Below are 24,836 nucleotides of genomic sequence, written 5' to 3' on the forward strand. Positions count from 1 at the left end.
AGAGCAGGGAAGCTAGTGGGCATAAGTCAAGTTCAAACCTTTGCAGTTGGTGGAGGGGGAGGAGAAGTGGGGGAGAAGCTAGCAGCTTCCTCTGCTTCTCTTCTGGGTGAGAGTGGGCTGGGCAAAGGTACAGTACAGTGGATCGGAGGTCTTATATTGGATTCTGAAGGGCAGGATGGGAGAGAACTGATTCTTCACAGCCCCTAAGTAAAACCCCTGCAGGCCTGGGGCCAACCTCAAGCAAGATGACGAGCACCAACGCTGAGGGCGTCACACCTCACCCTGCAAGACACAGGACCCAGGGGGCCCGGCCCAACATGCATCAGTCAGCAGGGAAAGTGACCTGCACACAGAAAGAAAAGGGCCCGAAACAGGGCAGGAAACCAAGAACCATATTCCCAGAACGACATGCAAAAAGGGGAGAGGAAACTGTAGTGAATGCACCTTGGTAGCAAAAAGCCAAATTCAGGTGTTCTGAATCAACAGAGCCAAACACTGTGGGGAATGCGCCAGTGTTAATCTGAAGATGGCAGGGCCAGAACAATCCCGAGCCTAGAATAGTCTTTGGGAAGTAGAGACTACAGTTGCATCCTTCAACCTGGTTGTGAGCTGGCCACAAAGAGGATCCTGGCCCTCCCCTCCTATCTGCCTCAGGAGCCTTAGCACCAAGAAGGGCTGCAGGGAAGGGGGTTCCTCCTTACTTCGTTAAAGGTAAATAGCTGCTGTCTCCCCACATGTCCCCTAAATGAAAAGGGAAAAGAACCACATTTTTTAAATATAAGAAGAGCCTGCTTACAGCTCCTCAGCTGAAAGCAGCTGGCGGCTGTGCTTGATGGCTTTCCTGCCAACACAACTATCAGAGGGACGGCGGTTTATCACAGGCCCAAGCATGACCAGAGGTCCACTCAACAAGAGAACTGTGTTCCTGTGCCTTTTTACTAATTCCAGCCCTCAAACCCTCTATCGGCTTAGGTACCAGTTCTCACCAACCTGTCAAGGGAGGAGCCTCCCCCCGCCCCAGAAGATGGAGAAGCGGCTTGCGGACAAGTGCAGTCAAGCTCTGCAGGACCGGATGGGCCTTCGCCTGAGCCCCAGGGCCCGGGACTCCCGACCTCTCACCTCCTCTCTGACTCCTCGGCCATCTTCAGTGCCAGCACCTCGGCCTCCAGCACCTTCTGCTCCATCAGGCGCTTCTCCTCCTCTGTCCGAATGGCTGTGGCCTTGATGCGCTGCATTTCCTGTTCAGCCTCTGCAGCCTTCTGTGCCAGGAGTTTGGCCTCCTCCTCTGTGATTTGGGCCTTTTCTGCCAACAGGTCAGCCGTCTCCTCAGACCGCATCTGGAGAAGAGCACTGTCAGCTGAGACGGGGACCACGTACCCATCATCCCCCTCCAGCTGTGGCCTCAGACATTCAGGTCAGCGAGAACCGGGGCCTCCAGGGCCCTGCCACTGAATGTCCCGTCAGAGGACACTTGGGCACGGGATGACAAGCCAAACTTTCAACTGTTTGGAAAGGTTCTTCAGGTTCTGCCTACGGGGAGCAAGAAGAAAGCACCTTTCTGAGTGTCCACTTGAGCTGAGGCATATGCTGTATGAGGAAGAAAACCAACTTTACCTTGTTTTTTCCTTTTAAATCAGTGGTTTAAACCAGTAGAGACTGCTCCCCTGGGAGACAGGTAACAATGTCTGGAGGCATTTTTGATTGTCACAAGTGGTGGTGGGGGGGCGTGCTACTGGCATCTAGCGGGTAGGGGTCAGGGACACTGCTAAGCATCCTGTGAGCCACTGGACAGCTCCCACCATAAAGGGTGATCTGCCCTAAGTATCAGCTGAGAAGCCCCGCTTTATTTATTTATTTTTTAAAGAAAGATTTTATTTATTTGACAGACAGAGATCACAAGTAGGCAAAGAGGCAGGCAGTGGGGCGGGGGTGGGGTAAGCAGGCTCCCTGAGAGCCCAGTGTGGAGCTCGATTGTGATCATGACCTGAGCAGAGCCGAAGGCAGAGGCTTTAACCCACTGAGCCACCCAGGCGCCCCAAGAAGCCCCACTTTAAAGGCGAGGCCCAGTCAAAGTGGGGCTTGGCCGCACATGAACTTCACCAGTCCGCTTCCGCCGACACAGGTGGAAAGAAAGGCACTGATTTTTTTTTTTTTTTTTAGCTGAAATGTCAAAGCATATGTTAATAATCTGTGGTCGTTGGGAGGCTTAACTTCCTAAACCCACGCGAGTCCCCATGTAGCCTCCAGGGGCCCAGACCCCCAAAGCAATCACCAGAGCTTCGTTGGCCATTGTTGCCTCTTCTTTCATCTGCAGCAGCCTCCTCTCCAGCTCGTCCCTCGTGCGCTCTGCCTCCTCCCTCATCTGCTTCTCTCGAGCAAGTCGCTGCCGCTCCATCTGAGGGCCAATGACAGTGGCCACTGAGTCACGGAACCCATGGCCTGCAGTGCCACAGAGGCCCGAGAATGCCCAGTGTCCAGAGTCCCCCAAGGAGACCCTCTTCTCTCCCCTTTACTTTAGGTTGCCAGTGTCATTCTTGTCACCCGCCACCCTTTGTCCTTCGAAACCAGCTGTAGGATTGAAGGCTGTGTCCCTTGAAAAAACATCTAGAGGTGAGAGAACAAACACAACAATAAAAAGGCAAGCCCTGTCAAGTGTACCCAGATCGAAGGTGCCATTCTTCCACACTGTGTGCTGAAATGGCCACCCTGCCAATATCCCTTTTTGTTGGGAGACCTCACGTGGCTCTGCCCTGCGGCTGAGAGGACACAATGCAGGTCCCTTCTCCCTGAGACGGAGCCCCAGAAACACACCGCTCACTTCTGGCTGGAAGAGCCACTTTGCCATTTCTCTTCCACACGGACCCCTCCCACATCTCTAATTTCTTCCCCAGTCGCTCCTGCCGCTGACCCACAGAGAAGATGGAATGGTTCTACGTGAGACATCGGGAGTTCACACAGTGTGTGTCACGGTGGGGAAGCTGCAATGCCACCATACAGGGGCCCAGCCTCACGCAGAGGCAGCTCCTGGCCAGGACTGCGACAGGAGGGAGCCGAGCAGGGAACGCAGCAACCTCCCCCAACCCCGTCCTTAAGGCACCAGTACAAAGCCACTGCTGCCTCCCATGCCTTCTGGATCACTGTATTAATTGGGCCACATGCAGAGCTTAATAAGGGGAACAAGCACAGGACAAGTGCTATTCTCTGTGATCGCAGGGTATTAACTGAGTTCAGAAAGCAGAAGCCAGAAGTGACCACAGCTCTATTTTCTTCCTTAAATAGAGCACATTTAATTACTTCTTGCTTCAATCTTCTCCCAAACACAAGATTTTTAAGACTGCTGCCTTTTCTAAACACTGAGCCAAAAAAAGGGCATTGGGCCTCGAAGGAATAATGCAAAGACAGCAATAAAATACTGTAAATTCTTCTCCAATTTTCCACTTGCAGATCAGTGAAAAGCTTGGCCAATTTTTTTTTTCCTAATTTCCACTGCATTATGATTTCCATTAGGTAGATTACTGTACCTCCATTATTCTCCACTTGAAAAAAATCCCAGGAAACCACCTTCTGTTCCCAGCACTGCACTTTCCTGAGACCGCCACCCACTAATAAGGGGCCTCTTGCCTACAAGGTCGTTTCAGTCTGCAAAGGCTTTCAGGGGCAATGGTCCTTTGATCTGAGACCGAGAAGACATACCATTAGCTCCACTGGACAGATAGGAAAACTGAGGTCTGGGAGGTAAGTCATTTACTAATGTCACATACTAAGTTTCCCATCTGGCTCCAAGGTCTGTGTCTATTCCACTGGGCCATGAAGCCCTCAGCCTGTGGCTGCCAGATGCCAGGGACATGTCTCTGGTGTTCTACAAGCAGTGCAGGCCAGGGCCGTTTGCATTCTACTCTCTGCCAACAGCTCCAAGGCTGTCGCACTCATTGCTGTTTTCAGATCTCTCACTTCTAAGCTTTGCTTGTCTGAAAAGAGGTCAAAGAAGGCTCTTCATGAAGTTGCCACCTAGACCTGTGCTGGCTCAGGAGTATTTCTTTGTCCAAGAAAACCCACTCCACCACTGTGGCCCCCAAAGCAGCCCAACAGTCTGTGGTCTCACAGAGCAAAGGGATGGAAGGCTGAAGGCATGCTGGCTCAAACTGGGCATTTCGTTCCAAATCTCAGGGCAGGGAGCCAGCCTCACCGGAGTCCCCACATCAGAGAGCTGCACACAGACTAATGATTACACCTCTGAGCCTGCAAGTCCTGAGGGCAGCTGACTGCAGCTGCTGCTACTCTGTCTAGGAGTTGGTCCAAAACCACAGTGGATATTCTCGGCAGCAAGGCTGAGATTAGTTGTGTGGATTTCGGTGAGTCAACATGATTTGTGAGTAGAAAACAATGATGCGGACTGTCCAGTCTGCTGATAAGCACTCCCAGCACCTCCCACCATGGGCAACATGCCGCCTGGGCTGACCTGTGGCAGGGAAGTGGGGCCGGAGTCTAATTAGCATTCCCTCAGCAAGCATGAGACGCTGCTGTGCATTCTATCACCATCTAATTAGAAAAGGACAAGGCTGGGCAAAGGAGACAGGCAGGCAGAAAGAAAGCAAGCTAGCTAGGTGGACAGACTATGGGTGGATGGATGGATGGATGGATGGACGGACGGATGGAGAGATGGATGGACATAGGCTTGCCTATCCCTTCCCAAGCCTGCATTAATCACACTTCACTTACTTAAGTGGGGAAATACTAGAAATGTTTCTTTTACATATGCTGTCAGAGTTTATTCCTCCTTTCAGAGCAGACACCCCATTGGCTGGGCATCAGCCAGTGAAGATCCAACAGAGATAAAATGAGAGAAGGTGTACCTATGGCTGAACGACACCTGTCAGCCCATGACTGCTGCTCACCTCCCAGGCCAAGACCACGAAGCAGCGACAAGGGTGGTTCAGACACGGTCTTGCTCACCTGCTTTCTAGCCTTCTCCTCCCTGGCCTGGGCTTTCATCTGCTGAACTTCCAAAGAATCGGCCTTCCTTCTCCTCATAAAAAGGTCATGGTTCCCGATACAGAGCTGGAGAATCTGTGGTTGGAAGCAGTGGCAATGTTAAAGCCAGAAGTTTACTTCACTGCCTACCAGCTCACTAGCCCTATGGCGTCTTGGTTTCAGGGCTCTTGGGGTCAGCAGAAAACCTGAGAAATAAAGCACGGAGTGAAACACTGAGGCCCTCCCTACTACCGGCCTCCAGGGCTCTCTGCTCCAGAGACAGGCAAAACGGAGGTGCCTTAAGGATGCCAGGGGGGCAAAAATCACAAGTGAGGAGAGGAACAGATGACACTTCTGCATGTCTTCTGGCTGCATCTCATTCTCCTAAGATGTAGCTCTGCAGAGGAGGGAGGGTAGGAAAGTTCATTCAATAGATTGGGCTGGGACGACAGGTGATTCACGTGGAGAAAAAGAAGCTAGGCCCCTCCCTTACACCGTACACAAAAATCAGAAGGATTAAACACTTATTTATTTTTATTTTTTAAAAGATTTTATTTATTTATTTGACAGAGACACAGCGAGAGAGGGAACACAAGCAGAAGGAATGGGAGAGGGAGAAGCAGGCTTCCCTCCAAGCAGGGAGCCTGATGCAGGGTTCAATCCCAGGACCCCGGGATCATGACCTGAGCCAAAGGCAGATGCTTAATGACTGAGACATCCAGGCACCCTGGATTAAAGATTTATATATTTATTTTATAGTAAGATTTTATTTATTTATTTGACAGAGATCATAGGTAGGCAGAGAGGCATGCAGAGAGAGAGGGGGAAGCAGGCTCCCTGCTGAGAGAGCCCGATGCGGGACTCGATCCCAGGACCCTGAGATCATGACCTGAGCCAAAGGCAGATGCTTAATGACTGAGCCATCCAGGCACCCTGGATTAAAGATTTAAATGTGAAGACTAAGCCCTTGAAATTTTTTAAGAGACTGTAGAAGAGGGGCGCCTGGGTGGCTCTCTGCTCAGTGGAGAGCCTGCTTCCCCTTCTCTGTCTGTCTGTCAAATAAATAAATAAAATCTTTAAAAAAAAAAATGAGGGTGCCTGGGTGGCTCAGTGGGTTAAGCCGCTGCCTTCAGCTCAGGTCATGATCTCAGGGTCCTGGGATCAAGGCCCGCATCGGGCTCTCTGCTCAGCAGGGAGCCTGCTTCCCTCTCTCTCTCTGCCTGCCTCTCCATCTACTTGTGATTTCTCTCTGTCAAATAAATAAATAAAATCTTTAAAAAAAAATAATAAATAAAATAAAAAATAAAAAAATAAATAAAAAAAAAATGAGAGAGAATGTAGAAGAATATCTTTATGATCATAGGATAAAAAAAGATGTCAAACAAGACACAAACAGTACAAAGGATTAAGGAAAAGATGTATATATTTGTCTATATTAAAATCAAACATTCTTTGTTAAGACCTTAAAAAGGGAGGGAAAACAAGCCACAGGATGGGAGAAGGTATAACCAATAAAGAGTACAAACATCCCTGAAAATGATGACCGAAGGGCATCAAGTGCTTGACAAAAGAGACAATGAACTCAGGGAGGGCATGTGTTGTAATAAGCACTGGGTATTATATACAAGACTGATGAATCACAGACCTGTAGCCCTGAAACAAATATATGTTAATTATTACAGACAAATTATATGTTAATTAATTAAATTTAAAATTTTTTAAAAAGACAATAAGCTTGACCAAAAAATATATAAAAAGATGTTCAACTTCATTAGTAAATAGATAGATGCACATTAACTTGCACTGAGATACTATTTCATATGCACAAGAGTGACAAAAAAAATGTTAAAGGCTGATAATATAAGCACGGAAGATTCAAAAAAGGAAGTTGCACCCACTGCATGGGATCTGCCAATTAATTCACCTTCTTTGAAAAACAACATGGTGTAATCCTGAATTTGGACATACACTACAGTCTTGCATCTGTACTCCTAAGCAGATACTCTCTAGAGAGACTACTGCAGGAGGCAGGTACAAGAATGTTCACAACAGCCTGGTTAAAATGGCAGAGAACTAAAAGCAATTATTCATTAATAGAAGAATGACAAATACACACACACACACACACATATATCCATAAAAGGAATACTATATAGCAATGAAAATAAAGGGATCATATCTTGAAGCATCAACAGAGATACACCTCAGAAAATAATAATGTATGAAAAAAGGTGACAGAAGAACACAGACAGTTGATAGCACTTGGTATACTTCAAAAGGTCACAAAACTTAACAGTATATTCATTTTGCTATATATGAAGTCAAGTTCTGAGGAAAAGCAAGGGAATAATAGGCACACAGCTTAGAATGGTGATCACCCTTGGGGAGGTGGGTGGGGGAAGCCAGCGGGATGCTAACATGAAGGGTTCTAACAGTACTGGAAGTGTGTTGTTTCTTAAAGTTGGGTAGTGGGTACGTAGGTGTTCATTTTTGCCCCTTTTTATACCTAATACACATACTTATCCTTTTATATGTATAAAGTACCTCCATAAAAATAATTTTTAAAAATTTCCCATCATGGGCACCTGAGTGGCTCAGTTGTTAAATGTCTGCCTTCGGCTCAGGTCATGATCCCAGAGTCCTGGGATCGAGGCCTGCATCAGGCTCCCTGCTCAGCAGGAAGCCTGCTTCTCCTTCTCCCACTCCCTCTGCTTGCATTCCCTCTCTCACAGTCTCTGTCAAATAAAGAAATAAAATATTTTTTAAAAAAACTCCACATCACAAAATCTAGGTTTGACTCGTTAGGTTAAGCTAAAGGGAAGAGTCTTTCAAGGTCTATTGGAAAAGCGTGTAGCAGGTGAGGTATCCTTCTACACTTCACTTGAGGTTATGGGGCTCTCTGCTCGGCTAGAAGCCTGCTTCTCTCGCTCTTCCACTCCCCCTGCACTCTCTCTCTCTGTCAAACAAATAAATAAAAAATCTTTAAAAAAAAAAAAAAAGCACTCAGAAAAAAGTATCTCAGAAAAACTATAGTTATCAGTAATAAAAACCAGGATCTCAACTTACCAGCTTATTAACACGAAGCTTTGACGAGTTAAATTTGAAGACATCGATTTTCTTATCCAATGGCTTAATAGTAAACTGAAAGAAGGAAGCAGAAAACAGTTTCAGTCTCACAGCCTAGAGTGTGAGCACCAACTGGGAAATTCCACAAAAGCAGCAACCAAGCTGGCAAAGATCCAGCATGAGGCTGTTGTGCCTTGTCCTGGCTTCCTGGTGCCTGGGCACTAAACCATGGTAAATTATAAGCGGCTGAGGGCGCCAAGTCTGGGGCTGTAGAAGTCCAGGATCCTGGAAGGTGTGCTGTCAGCACCATCTTAGGCTTTGGAACTTGAAACACCAGCCTTCAGTGGGCCCCACTGTGAGGCCAACAAATGGGAAGCCTATTGCAGAGCCGCAGGCCCAGTTCTGCCTTCAGGAAGCTCACCACCTAGCAGGAACCAGACTAATGACGGTCAGTTACTCGAGAAATCACATCATCTATTAGTGCCTCATTGGGAAGCACAAATCACAAATGTCATGGGGGTTCAGCATCAACCTACCATAAGTAGGAGGGGAACTTCAGCTGGTCAGACACATAGAGTATGAGAGGGAAGTTAAAAGGTTGGACGGAGGGCCATTCGGGACAGGGCAAACAACAAAAATGAGGGGGAGATAAGGAAATGAGCTGCGTGTGTGAGAGAGAGACACACACACACACACACACACTATTAGCTCTCTGATGACTAGCTGTCATGAGCTCAGACTGGGAGGAAGGCAGGGGTAGGCTGGGGTTTGATGGGGCAGCACACAGGTCATCACTCCAGGTTCTGAACATGGGGATTCTCAGCTAAAAGCTATTAATAAAAGGAATAAAGTGTGAAGAACAGACTGTGGTAGAAGGGGAAACTGGTCCTGAAATCAAAGGGGAGAGAAAGCTGAGTAAGGACAGAGTGGTAGCCAAGTAAGAGATCCCAGGACCAGACCGCTAGGCACAGAAGCATACGAAGAACAAATGGCAACCGCTGTTCTCAACCATTCCTATCAGACCAGTCGGATCCTCAGTTGCAAAGATGCACTGAGAAAAATGAGTACCTATTCCCAAGAAAGATGTGCTAAGCAGATAAATACGTCTGTGAAGATAAATTCTTGGGTATGTCTTTTGCATGTTATTTTGTCCGGGGAGGAGTCAGCACACGGAGGAAAATGATCCTTCGGTTAGCTTTTGGTCAAGCCAACTTGGAAGCACTATTGCTTTCGTGTAGGTCATTTGTAAATTTCGTGAGCTTATTTTTGGCTTTGAAGTCAAACCCCGGAGCTGTCAGTGGGAAACCACAAGTAGTGGGGAAACCACAGGCTATGTGCTAGGTCCGGACGTGCACAAAGAATCAATGGATCACTTAAAATAAACCAACATTTCTGTTTTGACAGCACAGCTGTCATGCATAACTACTAAGACTACTTCCTATTATGTCAAGTCAGCTTGAGGTCCTCTTACTGCCTGAGTTATTGACGTGATGGAACATGATGGCACCCTGCCCCTGGAGAGGGTGTATTAGGGTTTATTGTGTCAGGCTGTACTAGGGGAGACTTTAAGCCTTGGATTCTGTGAAAAACGAGTGTCTTGGGAGCCTTTAGCACACAAATGTGGGGATATGCAGTAAACAGACTTTATGAAATTAGAGATAAAAAACTACCACACCATAGCATACCTACTGCTTTAAGTCACGGGGATCGTTCAACTGAAGTACTTTAAAAAAGAAACACCTAAGTGCTGCTCTTCTGGGCTACTTACAGAAAATTCGAGAGCCAGCATGTTTTGAATTACGCAGCTCGATCTGTCTCATCAAGCATGGCTGAGGAGATCTCAACCACATTACTGGAAACCAGAGGCCTGGGGTTCCCTTTCTCGAGTTGCTATTAGGAAAGGGAAAACAGGAAATCTGTTCCGGTGGGGGCTCCACACAAGCCGTCACCGTTCCTCACTCCACACTTGGCTTCCCAGCTCTGCGGGTGCCAATACGTCACTGAGCACCATCCGGGCCTGCTGCCTTCTGCCCAGTTCCCTGTGTTCTCAGGACTCATGCTCTGCACCCCCACCACCAAAGCCCCCCACCCCACCCCGGGGCCAGGACTTCAGGGAACATGGAGCTCAGCGCCTGCTAGTCCCTTCACAGATCACAGCTTGCCTGATTCCTCTGCAGCTCCGCTCCCTGATACAGCACAGACACCCCAAACCCGGCCCCTAATCTTGCTGCATGTTTTTAGGAGAAGGAATCAGAGTTGGGGTGAGAGCACCCGTGAGTGGTAAAACAGAAACGTACTGGGTCACCATCACCTGCACCATCAGTCAGGGCCTTGCTTGACTCTAACGTCCCTGGGGGCTGAGACTGGATTTCCTACATCTTTGTTATAAAACCTAACACAAAGCAGATGCTTGATAATTCCTTGAAAATTAACAAAGAACAAACAAGTGAAGAACTGAACATAAGATGACAGTGTTTGGGAAAGGTCACCATTCTGCATTGAAATATCTGACTTCTAACTTAGCATGTACAGCCAAGTTATTCGAACTGAATTATTCTCAGATTTTCACAAGTAGTTCTGATAGCCTTATTTGTATCATTGCTGCGACACACAGAGATAGACAGGTGGATAGATAGATAGATTAGATAGATAGATATCCCCACATGTATCAAGCACTGGACACTGAAAGAGGACTTAATGTCCCCCACACTTAAATGCACATAGCGAATTTCTCACTAGAAATAGCAAGGCAAGTAACAAGAAAAAGTTACTTTCTGGTTTGTTCACTATTCTTTGGAGGTTCTTCTGGACAAGCTGAGCTCCCCAGCCTCTTGTTAGTCAGCAGGAGGGGATTAGTGATGCCATTTGAATAAAGGATGCTGATACCATTCTCTAAACAGAAAACAACAACCCCAAACCCAAAGCCTGGGGATTAAAGGATTTTACTGGTAACAAGGAGCAGTCTGGCTGGGGACCGCTACAGCGAGGAGAGATGGGAAAAGCCTGAGAGCGGCACTGCTGGCGGGTCTGCATGCAAAGCACGTCCTACCTCCTTGTCGCTGTACGAGATGTTTCGGATTTCATTCCACGGGAAGGAGATCTTGGGGGTCAGCCTGTTCTCAGGGTCATAGATGTGAAGCCCCAGAGCATCCACTCCAAGCAGCAACTCGGTGCCCTTTTTATTCTGTAGATTCAATCAAGAGCAGCTACCATCAGCTCCAGCGGAAGTCTGAGATTTTATTCAACTTCCCAAAGAACCTGGCACACACTATTATATGTGACGAGTTCCAAGAGGTCCCAACAGAAGTCACAGCTGCTATGTAACCCAGGGGGCCTCCAGCTTCCTGAAACTGGGGCAGGCAGAGACAAAATACCATTCTCATGACTCGTGTCCCGGAGAGGGATCACGGGGGGCTTCTGTTACTGGCTCAATGGCTTTAGTCGCAACCTAAGCACTGTTACCTCCAGTTAAACACAGCGGTCGTCCCCAGCCCCCTTATCTGTGGTTTGGCTTTCTACGGTTTTGGTTACAAGGTCTGGAGGCAGATGATTCTCCTTCTGAGTTACTGTCAGGTCAGTAGTAGCTTAATGCTGCACTGTAACACCTAAATCAGTCATCTCACTTCATCTCATCACGTAGACACTTTATCATCTCACATCATCCTAAGAAGGGTGAGTACTACAGTAAGATGTTTTAAGAGAGAGAGAACGCGCTCACATAACTTTTGTTAGAGTACACTGTTATAACTATTTTTTATTGTTATTGTTAATTTCTTACACTGTGCCTAATTTATAAATTAAACTTATCACAGGTATGCATATATAAGAAAAAAAGCCATGGTATATAGGGTTTGGTACTATTCACAGTTTCAGGCATCTGCGGGGGAGACTATTAAAACCAGGTTATCATAGATGTAGAATAAAGACCTGTAGGATTGAATCTCTCTTAAATTAAAAGAAAATGTTGTACTACCAGAAAGAAAATTCTTTTTTTTTTTTATTTTAAAGTATGCTCTATGCCCAAAGTGGAGCCCAACATGGGGCTTGAATTCATGACCCTGAGATCAAGACCTGAGCTGAGATCAAGAGTCGGATGTCTCGGGGTGCCCGAGTGGCTCAGTGGGTTAATGCCTCTGCCTTCAGTTCAGGTCATGATCTCAGGGTCCTGGGATCGAGCCCCGCATCAGGTTCTCTGCTCAGTGGGAAACCTGCTTCCTTCTCTCTCTCTGCCTGCCTCTATGCCTACTTGGATCTCTGTCTGTCAAATAAACAAATAAAATCTTTGGGGGAAAAAAAAAAGAGTCGGATATCTAACCAACTGAGCCACCCAGGTGCCCCACCAGAAAAAAAATTGGGATCAAAGTGCTGGGATCAAATGGTTTTATGTTAAAATGTATTCTCAGTGTGATAAAGCCAATATAGTAAAATGTTAATTAAAGAACTCAGAAGTGGGTATATATGGGTATCCACTGTAAAATTCAACTTTCTTATATGTTTGAAATTATTTATAATAGGATGTTGGAAAAAAATATATCAAAATGAATTGTATATAAATGATACCTTGGGGTGCCTGAGTGGCTCAGTCAGTTAAGCATCCGACCCTTGGTTTTGGCTCAGCTCATGATCTCAGGGTCCTGGGATCAAGCCACAGGTAGGGCTCTGTGCTCAGTGGGGAGTCTGCTTGAGATTCTCTCCCTCTCCCTCTGCTCCTCCTACCATGCTCTCTCTCTAATAAATAAATAAATCTTTAAAAAATAAATTATACCTCAATAAAGCTCTATGAAAATTTAACTGCTGGCATATACATTGGTCGGCAGTCAGAGTAGACAGAGGACAAGTGCCCTTCACCCTCAGGTCACTGACCCAGCTATGGGCCTGGAGGCTACCTCCTCAGGCTGGAGGCCCAGTCACCTATACTGTGTAGTGTGTCCCTTGTGTGGTGGTGGAAGGAAGCTCCCTGCACAATGACCTAAAGCGCCTGACCCGTTGCTGACAACTAGGACATCGAACCAGTTTCAAGGACAGCAAAACAGGTCTGCAAACCAAGAAGGTGCTCAGACTGTGATGAGAAGGACCAATCGAAGAGCAGAGGTCAGGTGGACAAGTGAGTGCTCCAAGATACATCTTTTAGTCCTTCTAATGCTCCTTAAGTCAGGTGCTGTTACCAAACCCTAAAAGAGATTCCTCTTAGTCTGCAAAGCTCTTAAAAGTACTGCATTAACATAAGTGCGGCTTTGTACTTTTAAGTGCTACAGTACATTTTGGAAAAGGAGATATTTCATTACGTTTGTGTCTGGTTCTAATTATTAAAAAAAAAAAAAAAAAAGGGTTCTACCCTTTGATTCCTATCATGACCCCCAACACTTCTACAGAATAAACAGAGAGGCAAAGTTCAAGCAGTCTCTTCAATTGTTTTAAGCACTTAAGTTCCTTAGTTGATGTGAAATCACAGGAACTTGAACACAAAAGATACTAAAATATCTACCAGCTATGTCTACTGTGTAACACAAAACACACACACAATTGTGTATTTTAGTATGACTACTGAGAAATATTTCCTAATACACTGTTTTTTAAGGGCTGTAAAACACTACTTTTCTAAAATCTAGATGGTGGACATATGGGCCAAGAGGAGTTATGTTGCCAAAACCACAGAAATGTGTTAAACTAGCCTGCCCTTAAACAAACCAGACAATTAGCAAATAGAAATTAGTAAAACTTAAGAAAATAACCTTTTGCATTATTATCGAAAATCTTTTAGGCACTTGTTTACTATATGAAATAACAAAACTTACCATTGTAATTTTATACAAACTAATCCGTTTTTTAAAAGTCTATATTTAGAAAACAAATCAGGGGCACCTGGGTGGCTCAGTGGATTAAAGCCTCTGCCTTTTGCTTGGGTCATGATCCCGGAGTCCTGGGATCAAGACACACATCTAGCTCTCTGCTCAGCAAGGAGCCTGCTTCCTCTTGTCTCTCTGCCTGCCTCTCTGCCTACTTGTGATCACTGCTGTCGAATAAATAAATAAATAAATCTTAAAAAAAAAAAAAAAAGACAAATGAGGTAGAAAGCTATTATTTAAAATGTATTACAATTTACTCAAATTTCATACAAAAATTTTTTAAAGATTTTATTTATTTATTTGACAGAGAGAGCACAAGCAAGGGGAGCAGCAGGCAGAGGGAGAAGCAGGCTCCCGACTGAGCAGGGAGCCCAATAGAGGGCTCAATTCCAGGACCCTGGGATCATGACTTAAGCTGAAGGCAGATGCTTAACCCACTTTGCCACCCAGGTGCCCCTCATACAAAATTTCTTAACCGAAAAAAGGAAAGCAAACCATAACTATGGTGAGAAAGGTGGACCACAGGGGCACCTGGGTGGCTCAGCTGGTTAAGCATCTGACTTCTGATTTTGGCTCAGGTCATGATCTCTGGGTCCTGAGATTGAGGACCACCACCCTACCCCAACCCCCACCCCATGTCTCTGCATTGGTCATGGAGTCTGCTTAAGATTCTCTCTCCCTCTCCCACCCACCTCCCCACCCTAAAAAAAAGGAGGAAAAAAGGAAGGAAGGAAAGAAGGAAGGGGCGGGGAGGGAAGCAGGCCAGCCACTGTGGGCAATTGTTCAACATCTACTTATCTGCAGTCTGGAACCAGCAAAGGAATGGCTGAGCCAATGGCCTGAATTCCTTTAGAGGGAGCTTGTAGGTCCTGCATCTAGCAACAGAACCTTGGGAGAAAGATGCTGAAGGGGCCCACCCAGCCAGGACTGAAAACTGAAGCCTCTGGTACAGAAGCAGTGGGCTCCCAGAGGACAGTGGGACCATTAATGGTCGGAATAGAAAACCAATTAGCCTGCTCGTGAGAAGGAGAGTCCCACCCACAAATCAGTAATCTATAAAAGCAGCTTTACTCGCCTTGTGCCCTGGAGGAAGGAAGTATTTACAGGTGCTCCCTGTGGGCCAGATCTCACAGAGCCAGAAATAATCAAACATTACACTCAGAGCATTCAAACAGGTTTCTGCTGAGCACCGGACAGGCCCAAGTCCCCCTGGGGGCTCAACCGACACTTAATTATCAAGGATCTAATTAAAGTCCAAAAATAGAAAATGAGGCTGTAAGACCCTCTCCCCTTCCTCTTCTCTTGTCCTCCACTGAACCATTAAAGAGTGTCACTCTGGAATAAGGAAATAACCCACTTTAGCTGTCTGCCTCTAATTCAGTCTCTGTTTCTACACAGGGAACTCCAAGGGGCTTCAACACACCCGGATTGCAAAGTAGTTCACACCGTACATCTCCAGGTCCTGAGCTATCTTCAAATATTCCATTTCAGCTTCATCCCTGAGAGAAGAACGAAAGACAGTGTCACCAGAGCTAAGTGAGAAAACGGGGGGGGGGGGGGCACGCCAACCTGCACGCCGGAACATGCCAGCCAATGCAGACACCAACACGGCTCTTCCGAGCCCTGAGTCTATGAAATACACTGAGGTCAAGCAGAATTTCCCATCCCCATAAAAGCCAGAGAACAGATTCATTACAGCGTCTCTTGGCTTCAATTTCACGCTTTGCCCTTGGTAAATAATGACACCCGGCTCAAGGATTCAAGAAAAGCACGTGGTGTTATGTTCTTCCCTCGAATGGATTTGTACATGCAGATGTGATTTAAGTTGTTGCTTTATCTGATCATGAACTTTCTTCACCTAGGTTTTGGTATTGAAACAATTCTCTCTGCAGGCTACCTGAGAGCTACCTTCCTGATTTCATTTCTTTGGGTGCTGTCAGAGGTCAGGCCAAGAGCTATCTGGGCTGTAAACTCAAGCCACATCACCTACTTGTAAGCTGTGAGTCAAATTTAAAGTAAGCTCTTAAAGCAGCAATGACTTGCAGAAAACTCCCAAATAGATACACTCTTGAAATATTTTAACTGGATCTCCTGATGACCTTGCTCTTCTCTCTCTCCAGTCTCAAAATGCTCTCAAATGAATTTTTTAAAAATTCAACCTGAGAGAACACAGTGTTGGCAAGCATGTGGAGCAACTAGAAATCACACACACTGCTAATGTAAATTGGTACAATTACTCTGAAAAACTGTTTGCTGCTATTTATAATAGCAAAAACCAAGAGACAGCCTGACACCCTCAAGGTCCATCAACAGTGGAGTGGACAATTCATGCTTTAATATAGTGGAGTTCTGCACAGCAATGAAAATGAACATTTCACTGCTGTTACATACTACAAACCCGAATCTCACAATATGATGAGTAAAAGTGAGACACAAAAAATAGAGGCTGTCCCCCTGCATTCATGTAAAGCTTAAAACAGGTACCACTACTCTGTGGAGTTAGGGATCAGAAGAGTGGTTAGCTTTGGGGAGGAAGGATGTGGAGTTATGGCTGGTGGCAGGTGTGGGGGGGTGTCACATGCTCTCTTGTCACCTGGTGTTACACAGTGTTTTCACTTTGTGAAATTCACTGAGTGGTATGTTTACGTATTGTCCACTTTTCCCTATACATACTAGGAAGTTGATTTGAAGAAGAGGAAAGTATTTTAAAGGCTAATGAAAAGATGATCAATTCCTCAGGGATCAGGGAAATGCTAACAAATACTTAAGATACATTTTTTAGATTACAAAAATTAGACTGATAAAAATGAGTGTTGGGAAGAGAAACAGGGGAGGGGGGAAGACACGCACATACACTGCTGGTAGAGGTAGATAGGTATGACCTTTACCAAGGGCGATTTAGTGGCACCTGTCAACACAAAATGCTCACATCCTTTGACTCAGCAAGTCTTGTAAAGAATGTATCCTCAGAACTACTCATCTAATTATATAACAATATATTAGATTGTATACTGCAGGAAGCAAAAATCTATAGCTACTGCAAATGTCATCAGTAGAGGAATAGACACAAAAGCTATGGGATATCCATACACTCTAATTCTTAACATGAAACTGAGTCACCAGTGGAAGCAGTGGGGCTGTACATCTGGACAGGCTGTGCTCCTGCCTATCTTACACCATATGCGCTTGAGGGAGGACACACACAAAACTGAAGAGAGAGCTACTCCCAGCTTTCCCTTTTCCTTCTAACTACCTCAGGTACTGCCTTTTGTTCAACAAGCATGTCCTAATTTTGTAGTTCTTTGGAGAAAAAAAAAAAAAAGCCCATATGGAACTGTAAACCGATAATGAAGCAGCCTCACCTGGCTCGTCCTCGGTGCTCTGCATACCAGGCTGTAATTCTCTCCTCCCACATTTCTGGAGTCATTTGATACAGATTTATTACCTACCAAAAAATAGAGCAAAATAAAAAACCCACACACAAAAAAGTTTGGGTATTGTTTGCCATTTTTATAATTATGCATCATTTTTACAGAACAGCAAAGCTATTTATTACAAAGCCACATACAGGAAGAGCCAGTCACATTGCAGGGGTGGGCGTGTAAACAAGCGCCATTCAATATGAGTCACAACTTAGAAGGGTGTACCCTTCCTCGGGCCTAGGTGCAACCCTCACCCAGCTGAGGCCCCTCTTTCCCGGGCTGCATGTCCCAGAGGGAGGAGCTCGGCCAAGCGGAGTGTGCTGCTGCTTCCTCCCGCAGGAAAGCCATCAAAGGACCAGGGAAAGTCAGGGAGAGGTGAGAAGCAGGGCTTCATTACACAAGACAGATGAGTGGGACTATAAAATCAAGAGGAGTCAAAGGGTGGGAAGGCCTGCTTCTGTGGCTAATGAACAAGATGAACAGCACCAAGGATTAAAAACTACAATATCCCCCAATTCATCTTAACCCCCCTGCCCCTCTGCAAACATCTCAGCTCTCTGGGCGGAAGACAAGCTGGCTGCCCTCTTCCCCAGGAATCACATTCAAGGCCCTGCTAGCTCTGGCAACCGCAAACGGACTCCATGAATCTTTGCTTTTTAATATTCTGAACAGAGACTCTACATTCTTTACTCAAGACTGATTACAAAATATTTATTTAAATGATTTCGCCGTGTACTTCCAATATTCCTTCAAGTCCCTCAGTCAGCTTTTTCATAGACCACATATCTGCTGTGTTTTCCCAAACAGGGGATTGATCTCTTACCCTTTTTGGAAGCAATTCCTCTTGGGCCAAAAATCCACGCTTGTGAACAGAGGGGTCGTAGTCACCGTACTGGAAGGAGAAGAAAGGGAGGGCAAGCGACTGAGATTCTCGAGACAACTGCCATTTCTGAAAAGAGCTTGACTATGTCTTATCCCCTCCTGGCTTGGGGAGCAATTCCATTACAATTCAGTTCCGATGACAAATCAAGATTTCAACCTTGCTAGTTTGTTATCCTTGAATGAAAATACAAAGCTGATTATATCTATGAACAGCGTTGCATAATCCCATGAGGGATGGATGGGTGATGTGCTCATGTGACATTTGTATGGAAATGTAGCTGTTTTCTAACCCACAAAGAAAGCAGTCACTGCCAAAACATTAGCTTTTGAAAGGAAGTAACAAAACACAACTGTGAAAGTTGTAATTAGCAATGTGTGATAAGAGTCTTACCTACAAATCCTTCTAAGTGGCTGGTAATTGGAGCCAATTGCTAGGTTGGGAGTTGGTAATAACGCAGGCAATAGTTTTAATACCTTTCATTCAGGCTCTGAAAAAAGCTTTGGAGAAATCTGATGCCAACGTTGTCATTCCCATTGCAAAAACAAAGAAACGAGTCAAAGGTTAACTGATTTTCCCAAAGCTGCAGAGCAAGTCACTACCGGGTCCAGAAATGGGCCCTGTATTTGAAGGTACCCACCATTTAGGGATAATAACTTGGAAATTTGCTTTCTGATTTAAGAAAAAATATCCTCTTTTTCCTAGAAAACTTAAGTCTGACCAGGAAATAATAAAAAATGAAGGGATCTTTAGCTCTTTCTTTTTTTTCAGAGAGAGAGAGAGAGAGTGTGCATGAGCTTGCAGTGAGGAGGGGGGAGCAGGGAATCTTAGGCAGACTGCATACCCGGCACTGAGCCCAACACTGAGCTCAGTCTCACAACCCTGAGACCATGACCAGAGCCAAAATCAAGAGTCAGACACTTAACTGACTTAGTTTCCCAGGCGCCCCCTAAAATAAAGCCATTTTTTAGAAGAAATTATAAACATATAAATGTAAAATCAAAGCTTATCTCTTGGGATAGAACAATGTTTATCAGCAACTTTAAACTGTGCCTCATTCCCATACCACCCTGCTAAAAAAGCACTGTAAATTTAATGTTTTTTAAGAATCTATGGAGGGGGGGGCACCTGGGTGGCTCAGTGGGTTAAGCCTCTGCCTTCGGCTAGGGTTGTGATCCCAGGATCCTGGGATCGAGCCCTACATCAGGCTCTCTGCTTGGCGGAGAGCCTGTTTCCCCCCACCTCCGCCCCCCAGCCTGACTCTCTGCCTACTTGTGATCTGTCAAGTAAATAAATAAAATCTTAAAAAAAAAAAAAAAGAACCTATGGGGGGGCGCCTGGCTGTCTCAGTGGGTTAAGCCTCTGCCTTCGGCTCGGGTTGTGATCTCGGGATCCTGGAATCGAGCCCCGCATTGGGCTCTCTGCTTCTTGGGGAGCCTGCTTCCTCCTCTCTCTCTGCCTGCCTCTCTGACTACTTGTGATCTCTGTTTGTCAAATAAATAAATAAAAATCTTAAAAAAAAAAAAAAAAGAATCTCATCATTATCTTTCAAATAGCAGAACTGTACTGCATCATTTTTGTGTTAAACCAATTAATTCACCAAACTTAAATATTTAAAATATGCCAGTTTCTGTACCCCTGTCTAGGCACGTCATTTAAAAAAACCTGAAGGAACCTGGCCTCTCTTGATTTCCCAAAGGCCTGAGGGATGTGATGAGTTAAGTAACTAGATGGAGTTTTAAGGGCACTCTCTCAGGATGGAGCTGCAGGACACAGGTAGGAGACTGACTCTGGAGGCAGGCTGCGTAAAGTTCAGTCCCAGCTTTTCCACTTTTCAGCTGGGACCTTGGAAATTTTTGTGTCTCTGTTTTCTCATCTGTTAAATGGGGGATAATAACAGTATTTGTCTTATAGGACTCTGGGGGGATTAAATGAAATAATACCGATTATTAAATTAAAATTGTGAAAATATGCTTGACACAACACTCGATACAACCTGATACCAAAAGACAAAAACTCAGATTGTATTACCTCTGAGTCTGTTTCCTCATCCGTCACGTAAGAGCATCAGTCTTAGCGGATTTTGAATGGGGAGAGTCTCTGGTATCCCTCAGAGGCCTTAAGTAAGGATTCCTCTCTCTCTCAACCTCAGCTTTCTCATCTGGAAAGCCAGGGTCATAAGCGTGGCTGCCTCGTAAGAGGGTAACGAGGATGAAGATGATCTGGAGAAGCATTTTCCATACTGCCTGGCTCACGTAAATGTACTAGCGTTACCCTCTGCATTATTTATGACATTGGTCACTGTTTGCTTCTCTGATTTCTGAAGGGGTAGGATGCTAACGCAAGCCCTTGTTAGTCACATTTGCAAACCTCTTAATGGTGCTGACCAAACTCTAAATGCAGAAGTAAGCAGATATGCAAAGTTAAAGTTGTAAATTCAGGTTTCAAAGGCTTACGAGATTAACGACCCACATTATCATACTGAGCTCCCAGCTACTTCAGTGATCAAATGATGCACATCTGAGCAATGCGGAGGCAGCAAAGACCCTGCTTAAAGAACTTCTGCCACTGGACTAACTCCACTTAAAACTTTAAGGCCACCTTGATGCTTGTGTCTGCTCTCAAATGTCTCTTTAAAAAATAAAAGAAGGAGAAAATCCTTAAGTGTGGCAGTTGATTAATATAAAAGAAAGTCATACCACTCCATAGACAGAGATGGCTGTTCCTCATCCTCGCTGTACAGATACATTCTGATAACATAACCAGGAGTGAATTTATTTATTTATATTTCTTAAAATATTTTATTTATTTATTTGACAGAGAGAGACACAGTAAGAGAGGGAACACAAGCGGAAGAGTGGGAGAGGGAGAAGCAGACTCCCTGCTGAGCAGGGAGCCCAACATGGGGCTTGATCCCAGAACCCTGGGATCATGACCTAAGCGGAAGGTAGACACGACTGTGCCACCCAGGCACCCCATAACCAGGAGTGAACTTACTTTGAAACTAATGAAGTTTGGGTTTGAGGTCTCTGTATCTGTGTGGGCTTGACCCTAATTTTATATTCACAATTTGGTATTCTTGCATTGAAAAGAAGACCCCTAAGTTCTATCAGTGTCAGGCACCACAAAACCTGGATCCACCCCTGATATAAACCAGCTGAATTTAAATTCAAGAAGGGAGTTCACCATTTAAGGACTCTCGAAGTCAATTCTTAGGTTAAACAGATGCTCTTTCTGGTTATGAAATACTATCCTCTGCCAAATACGTGAAATATCAGACCAAATGCTCTGAACAGGATTTCACAAATCTTTTAAGATTTGATCAATACATACACAGAGTAAATAGTCAGATTCCTACCCACGCACCAGTCTACTAAATTCCAGGTGGATTAAAGGTCCAAACCTATAAATGAAAATCCATAAAAATACCAGAACAAAATACAGGGCATGTGTATAACAAAACGGCTGGTGAAACCATTCTAAAATCACTCAAAACACAAAAATATTGACAAGTCTGATACGTGTAAGAAAAGACAAAAGGTTAACACCCATACTATATGGCACTCCTACAAATCAATTAGAAAAAGATAAACAATACAGTATAAAAATGGGCAAGTTTTTGCAAACTTGATGCACAGAGGAAAGAAATACAATCACCAGTAAATCTGTGAAAAGGTTCTCAACCCACACGGTTATCAGGAAATAAATACTTAAAAAAAAAAAAAACCTGTCAGATTAGCAAAAATTTTGAAAGACTGATAGTATCCACTGTTGATGAGGATGTAGAAAAACAGGTATTCTCACATGCTGTTGTTAAAGGTTAAATTAGGACAAAACTTTTCGAGGACAATTTGGCCATAGATATTTAATGTTTTTCATTCTGATAAATACACAAAATTCACCATTTTAAGCAAACAATTCAGTGGGTTTTAGGATATTCAAAATGCTGTACAACCATCACCACTCTAATTACAGAATATTTCTATCACCCCAAAAAGAAATCCCATACCCATTAGCAGTTAAGTCCTGATTTCCTCCTCCTTCCAGCCCCTAGCAACCAGTAAATCGACTTTCTGTCTCTATAGATTTGCCTATTCTGGACATTTTATAGAAGTGGAATCACACAATAGGCAGCCTTTTGTGTCTAGCTTCTTTCATTTGGCATTATTTAAATTTTAAAGGTTCTTACCCTTCGGCCCAGTTATGCCATTTCTTGGTATTCATCCTAGAGAAAGACTGTTCATATGTGCCCAAAGAGGCATATGCAAAGATGTACGCTGCATTCATTTAAATAATAGGAAGAAAAACAAACGTACATATCTACCAACAAAGAGACGTTTAAATAATCCAGTCCCTCCTTTTCAGGAAATACTGTTCGGTAGTTTAAAAATGAAGTGGGACGATCTCTTTTGATGGTTTTCAGTAAAAATGACAGCTGTATGGGAGTTCCTCTGGAGTAGCCAGAGGAACTAGAACCAGAGCTAGAAGTGGGATTTCAGGGACTCGGAGATGGGGTATCCCCTCTTCTGATGGGTTCTTACTGCATCCATCGCTCTACAGAGGTCATGCCAGTTCATAGTCCTTTTCCACCAGCACATGAACTCAAATGCTGCTCTCCTATTTAGAAATCCCGTCAACCTTATGGGTTTGAAATGGTATGTTGGTGAGGCTTTTAATTTTTCTTTTTCTTGAGTACCAGTGAGATTGAACATCTTTTTGTATTTACTGACCATTCTCATGTTCTCTTCTATAATGTACCTGTTATGCATGCTCTTTGTACCCATTTTTTTTGCTGTCTTTTTCTCATATACTCAAGAGTTCTTTATATTCAGGGATATAGCCACAATTCTGCTAGTAGAAATCAACCTTAAGCGGAGAAAGCTTTTGCACATGTACACAAGGACTCATTTAAAAAGATTTTCAGTAAAGCACTGTTTATGATAGGCGGAAAAAGGAGGAACTAAACCTACCTCTTCCTTAAAGGGGGGATGGATCAGTAAATTAGGTTTACTCATCAATGTCCACCACATAACAATTTAGATCAACGTACATCTACACATACAACATAATACATCTCAAAATCAATGCTGAGTGGGGAAAAAATGTCAATGTCTAAAAGCACAAGCCAAAAAAGTGGGGAGGGATATGCAAAGTATAGCACCATTTATATTCAACTTTTACGTCCTGGATATTTTCAAGTTGGTCTCCTCCCATCCAACTGAACAATGCCTGAGGTACGACCCCAGAACCTCTTACCAGTTCGACCACGATATAGCCTTCTAACAGGTCTCCCTGCTTCCAAACCTGCCTCACTCCAATCTGTCCTTCACAGAGCCACCAAAGGGTCTGTCTAAAATATGAACCCTTCACTGTCTCTGCACCACCCACATGATCAAGTTAAGACCTGATCATAAGACTTTATGACCTGGCCCCTTACAGACCTCTCCAGCCTCAACTCTTCACCTATACTTTACATATACCCAACTTTTTTTTTTTTTTTAAAGATTTTATTTACTTATTTGATAGAGATCACAAGTGGGCAGAGAGGCAGGCAGAGAGACCGGGAAGCAGGCTCCCTGCTGAGCAGATAGCCTGTTGTGGGGCTTGAACTCAGGTCCCTGAGACGATGACCTGAGCCAAAGGCAGAGGCTTAACCCACTGAGTCCCGCAGGTGCCCCTATACCCAACTTCTTTTTTTTTTTTTTAATTTTTAAAAAAATTTTTTAAAGGTTTTATTTATTTGACAGAGATCACAAGTAGGCAGAGAGGCAGGCAGAGAGAGAGTTAGGAAGCAGGCTCCCCGCTGAGCAGAGTGCCCGATGTGGGGCTTGATCCCAGGACCCTGAGATCATGACCTGAGCCGAAGGCAGAGGCTTAACCCACTGAGCCACCCAGGCGCCCATATACCCAACTTTTTAATTGCCTTTTGGCACTCTGTCCCTAACTGGCATCAAAGAGTACCAAGAAACACTAAGCCTCTTCTCCCACCATTCATTTCTCTCTCTGAACCCTAGGAGTCTATAGGCCAGCGCTACATAGAACTCTCTCCCAAAGTCATTTTTAATAAGAAAACATTTCAAACACCAAAATCCAACAGGTGGCTTAAAACATTGCAAGATGGCTTGCTGTGTCATATCAATGGACCCAAAAAAAACCCCCAAAAAACAAAAACCAAAAACCCAACAAAACCCAGCTCAAACATTTTGATTCAAACATTCAAACATAACTCAAACTCTAACCAAGAAATACGGTTCTTGTTAACTGAACCATGTGATTAATATTTGTATTTATACTTTGAGGGTAATTGTTTCTTTATGCCTTGGAATTAGCTGTGTCTGTATCATTCGAACAGCTGAAATACTGTAATGAATACATTTGTGCATAATTACATTCCATGTGTTAATGAGCCCGATTCCCTTTCCGCAACCACACTTCTAAAGTTCCTTTCTGTTTCAGAAAGGTTGTGGAAGAAAACAAACTGAATAGGAAACCAGTATGGTTTGCTGAAAAGTTTGGACTTATGTGACCCTATAAATGAATCTGGAATTTGGTCGAGGCAGTGCGTGCTTCCCAGAGACCTCCCTCACACGCTACACAGGGAGGTAAGAGCCGAGTGCTGAGTTAGGCAACCCGGATGTTAGGGTTCTCATC

The 24,836-nt window shown here is 44.6% G+C and overlaps 1 protein-coding gene across 5 annotated transcripts in view; it reads right to left on the reverse strand.

The window, feature by feature from the left end:
- The window catches only part of NF2 (neurofibromin 2), an 85,528-nt gene that overhangs the window by 20,742 nt on the left and 39,950 nt on the right, over positions 1-24,836 (reverse strand). For 4 of the 5 annotated variants that reach the window (XM_032309307.1, XM_032309306.1, XM_032309305.1 and 1 more), the window contains 8 exons: positions 18,129-18,197; positions 17,246-17,328; positions 15,307-15,382; positions 11,087-11,221; positions 8,038-8,112; positions 4,954-5,067; positions 2,273-2,395; positions 1,120-1,337 (listed from right to left, as the gene is read on the reverse strand). In XM_032309307.1, the coding sequence (XP_032165198.1) occupies positions 1,120-1,337; positions 2,273-2,395; positions 4,954-5,067; positions 8,038-8,112; positions 11,087-11,221; positions 15,307-15,382; positions 17,246-17,328; positions 18,129-18,197 (893 nt within the window). Of the gene's footprint in view, positions 1-1,119; positions 1,338-2,272; positions 2,396-2,418; positions 2,605-4,953; positions 5,068-8,037; positions 8,113-11,086; positions 11,222-15,306; positions 15,383-17,245; positions 17,329-18,128; positions 18,198-24,836 lie in introns of those variants that run through there. The other variant, XM_032309308.1, reaches the window with a different exon arrangement.

The sequence above is a fragment of the Mustela erminea genome, chromosome 13 (assembly GCF_009829155.1).
Source record: "Mustela erminea isolate mMusErm1 chromosome 13, mMusErm1.Pri, whole genome shotgun sequence".
Classification (NCBI taxonomy): domain Eukaryota; kingdom Metazoa; phylum Chordata; class Mammalia; order Carnivora; family Mustelidae; genus Mustela; species Mustela erminea.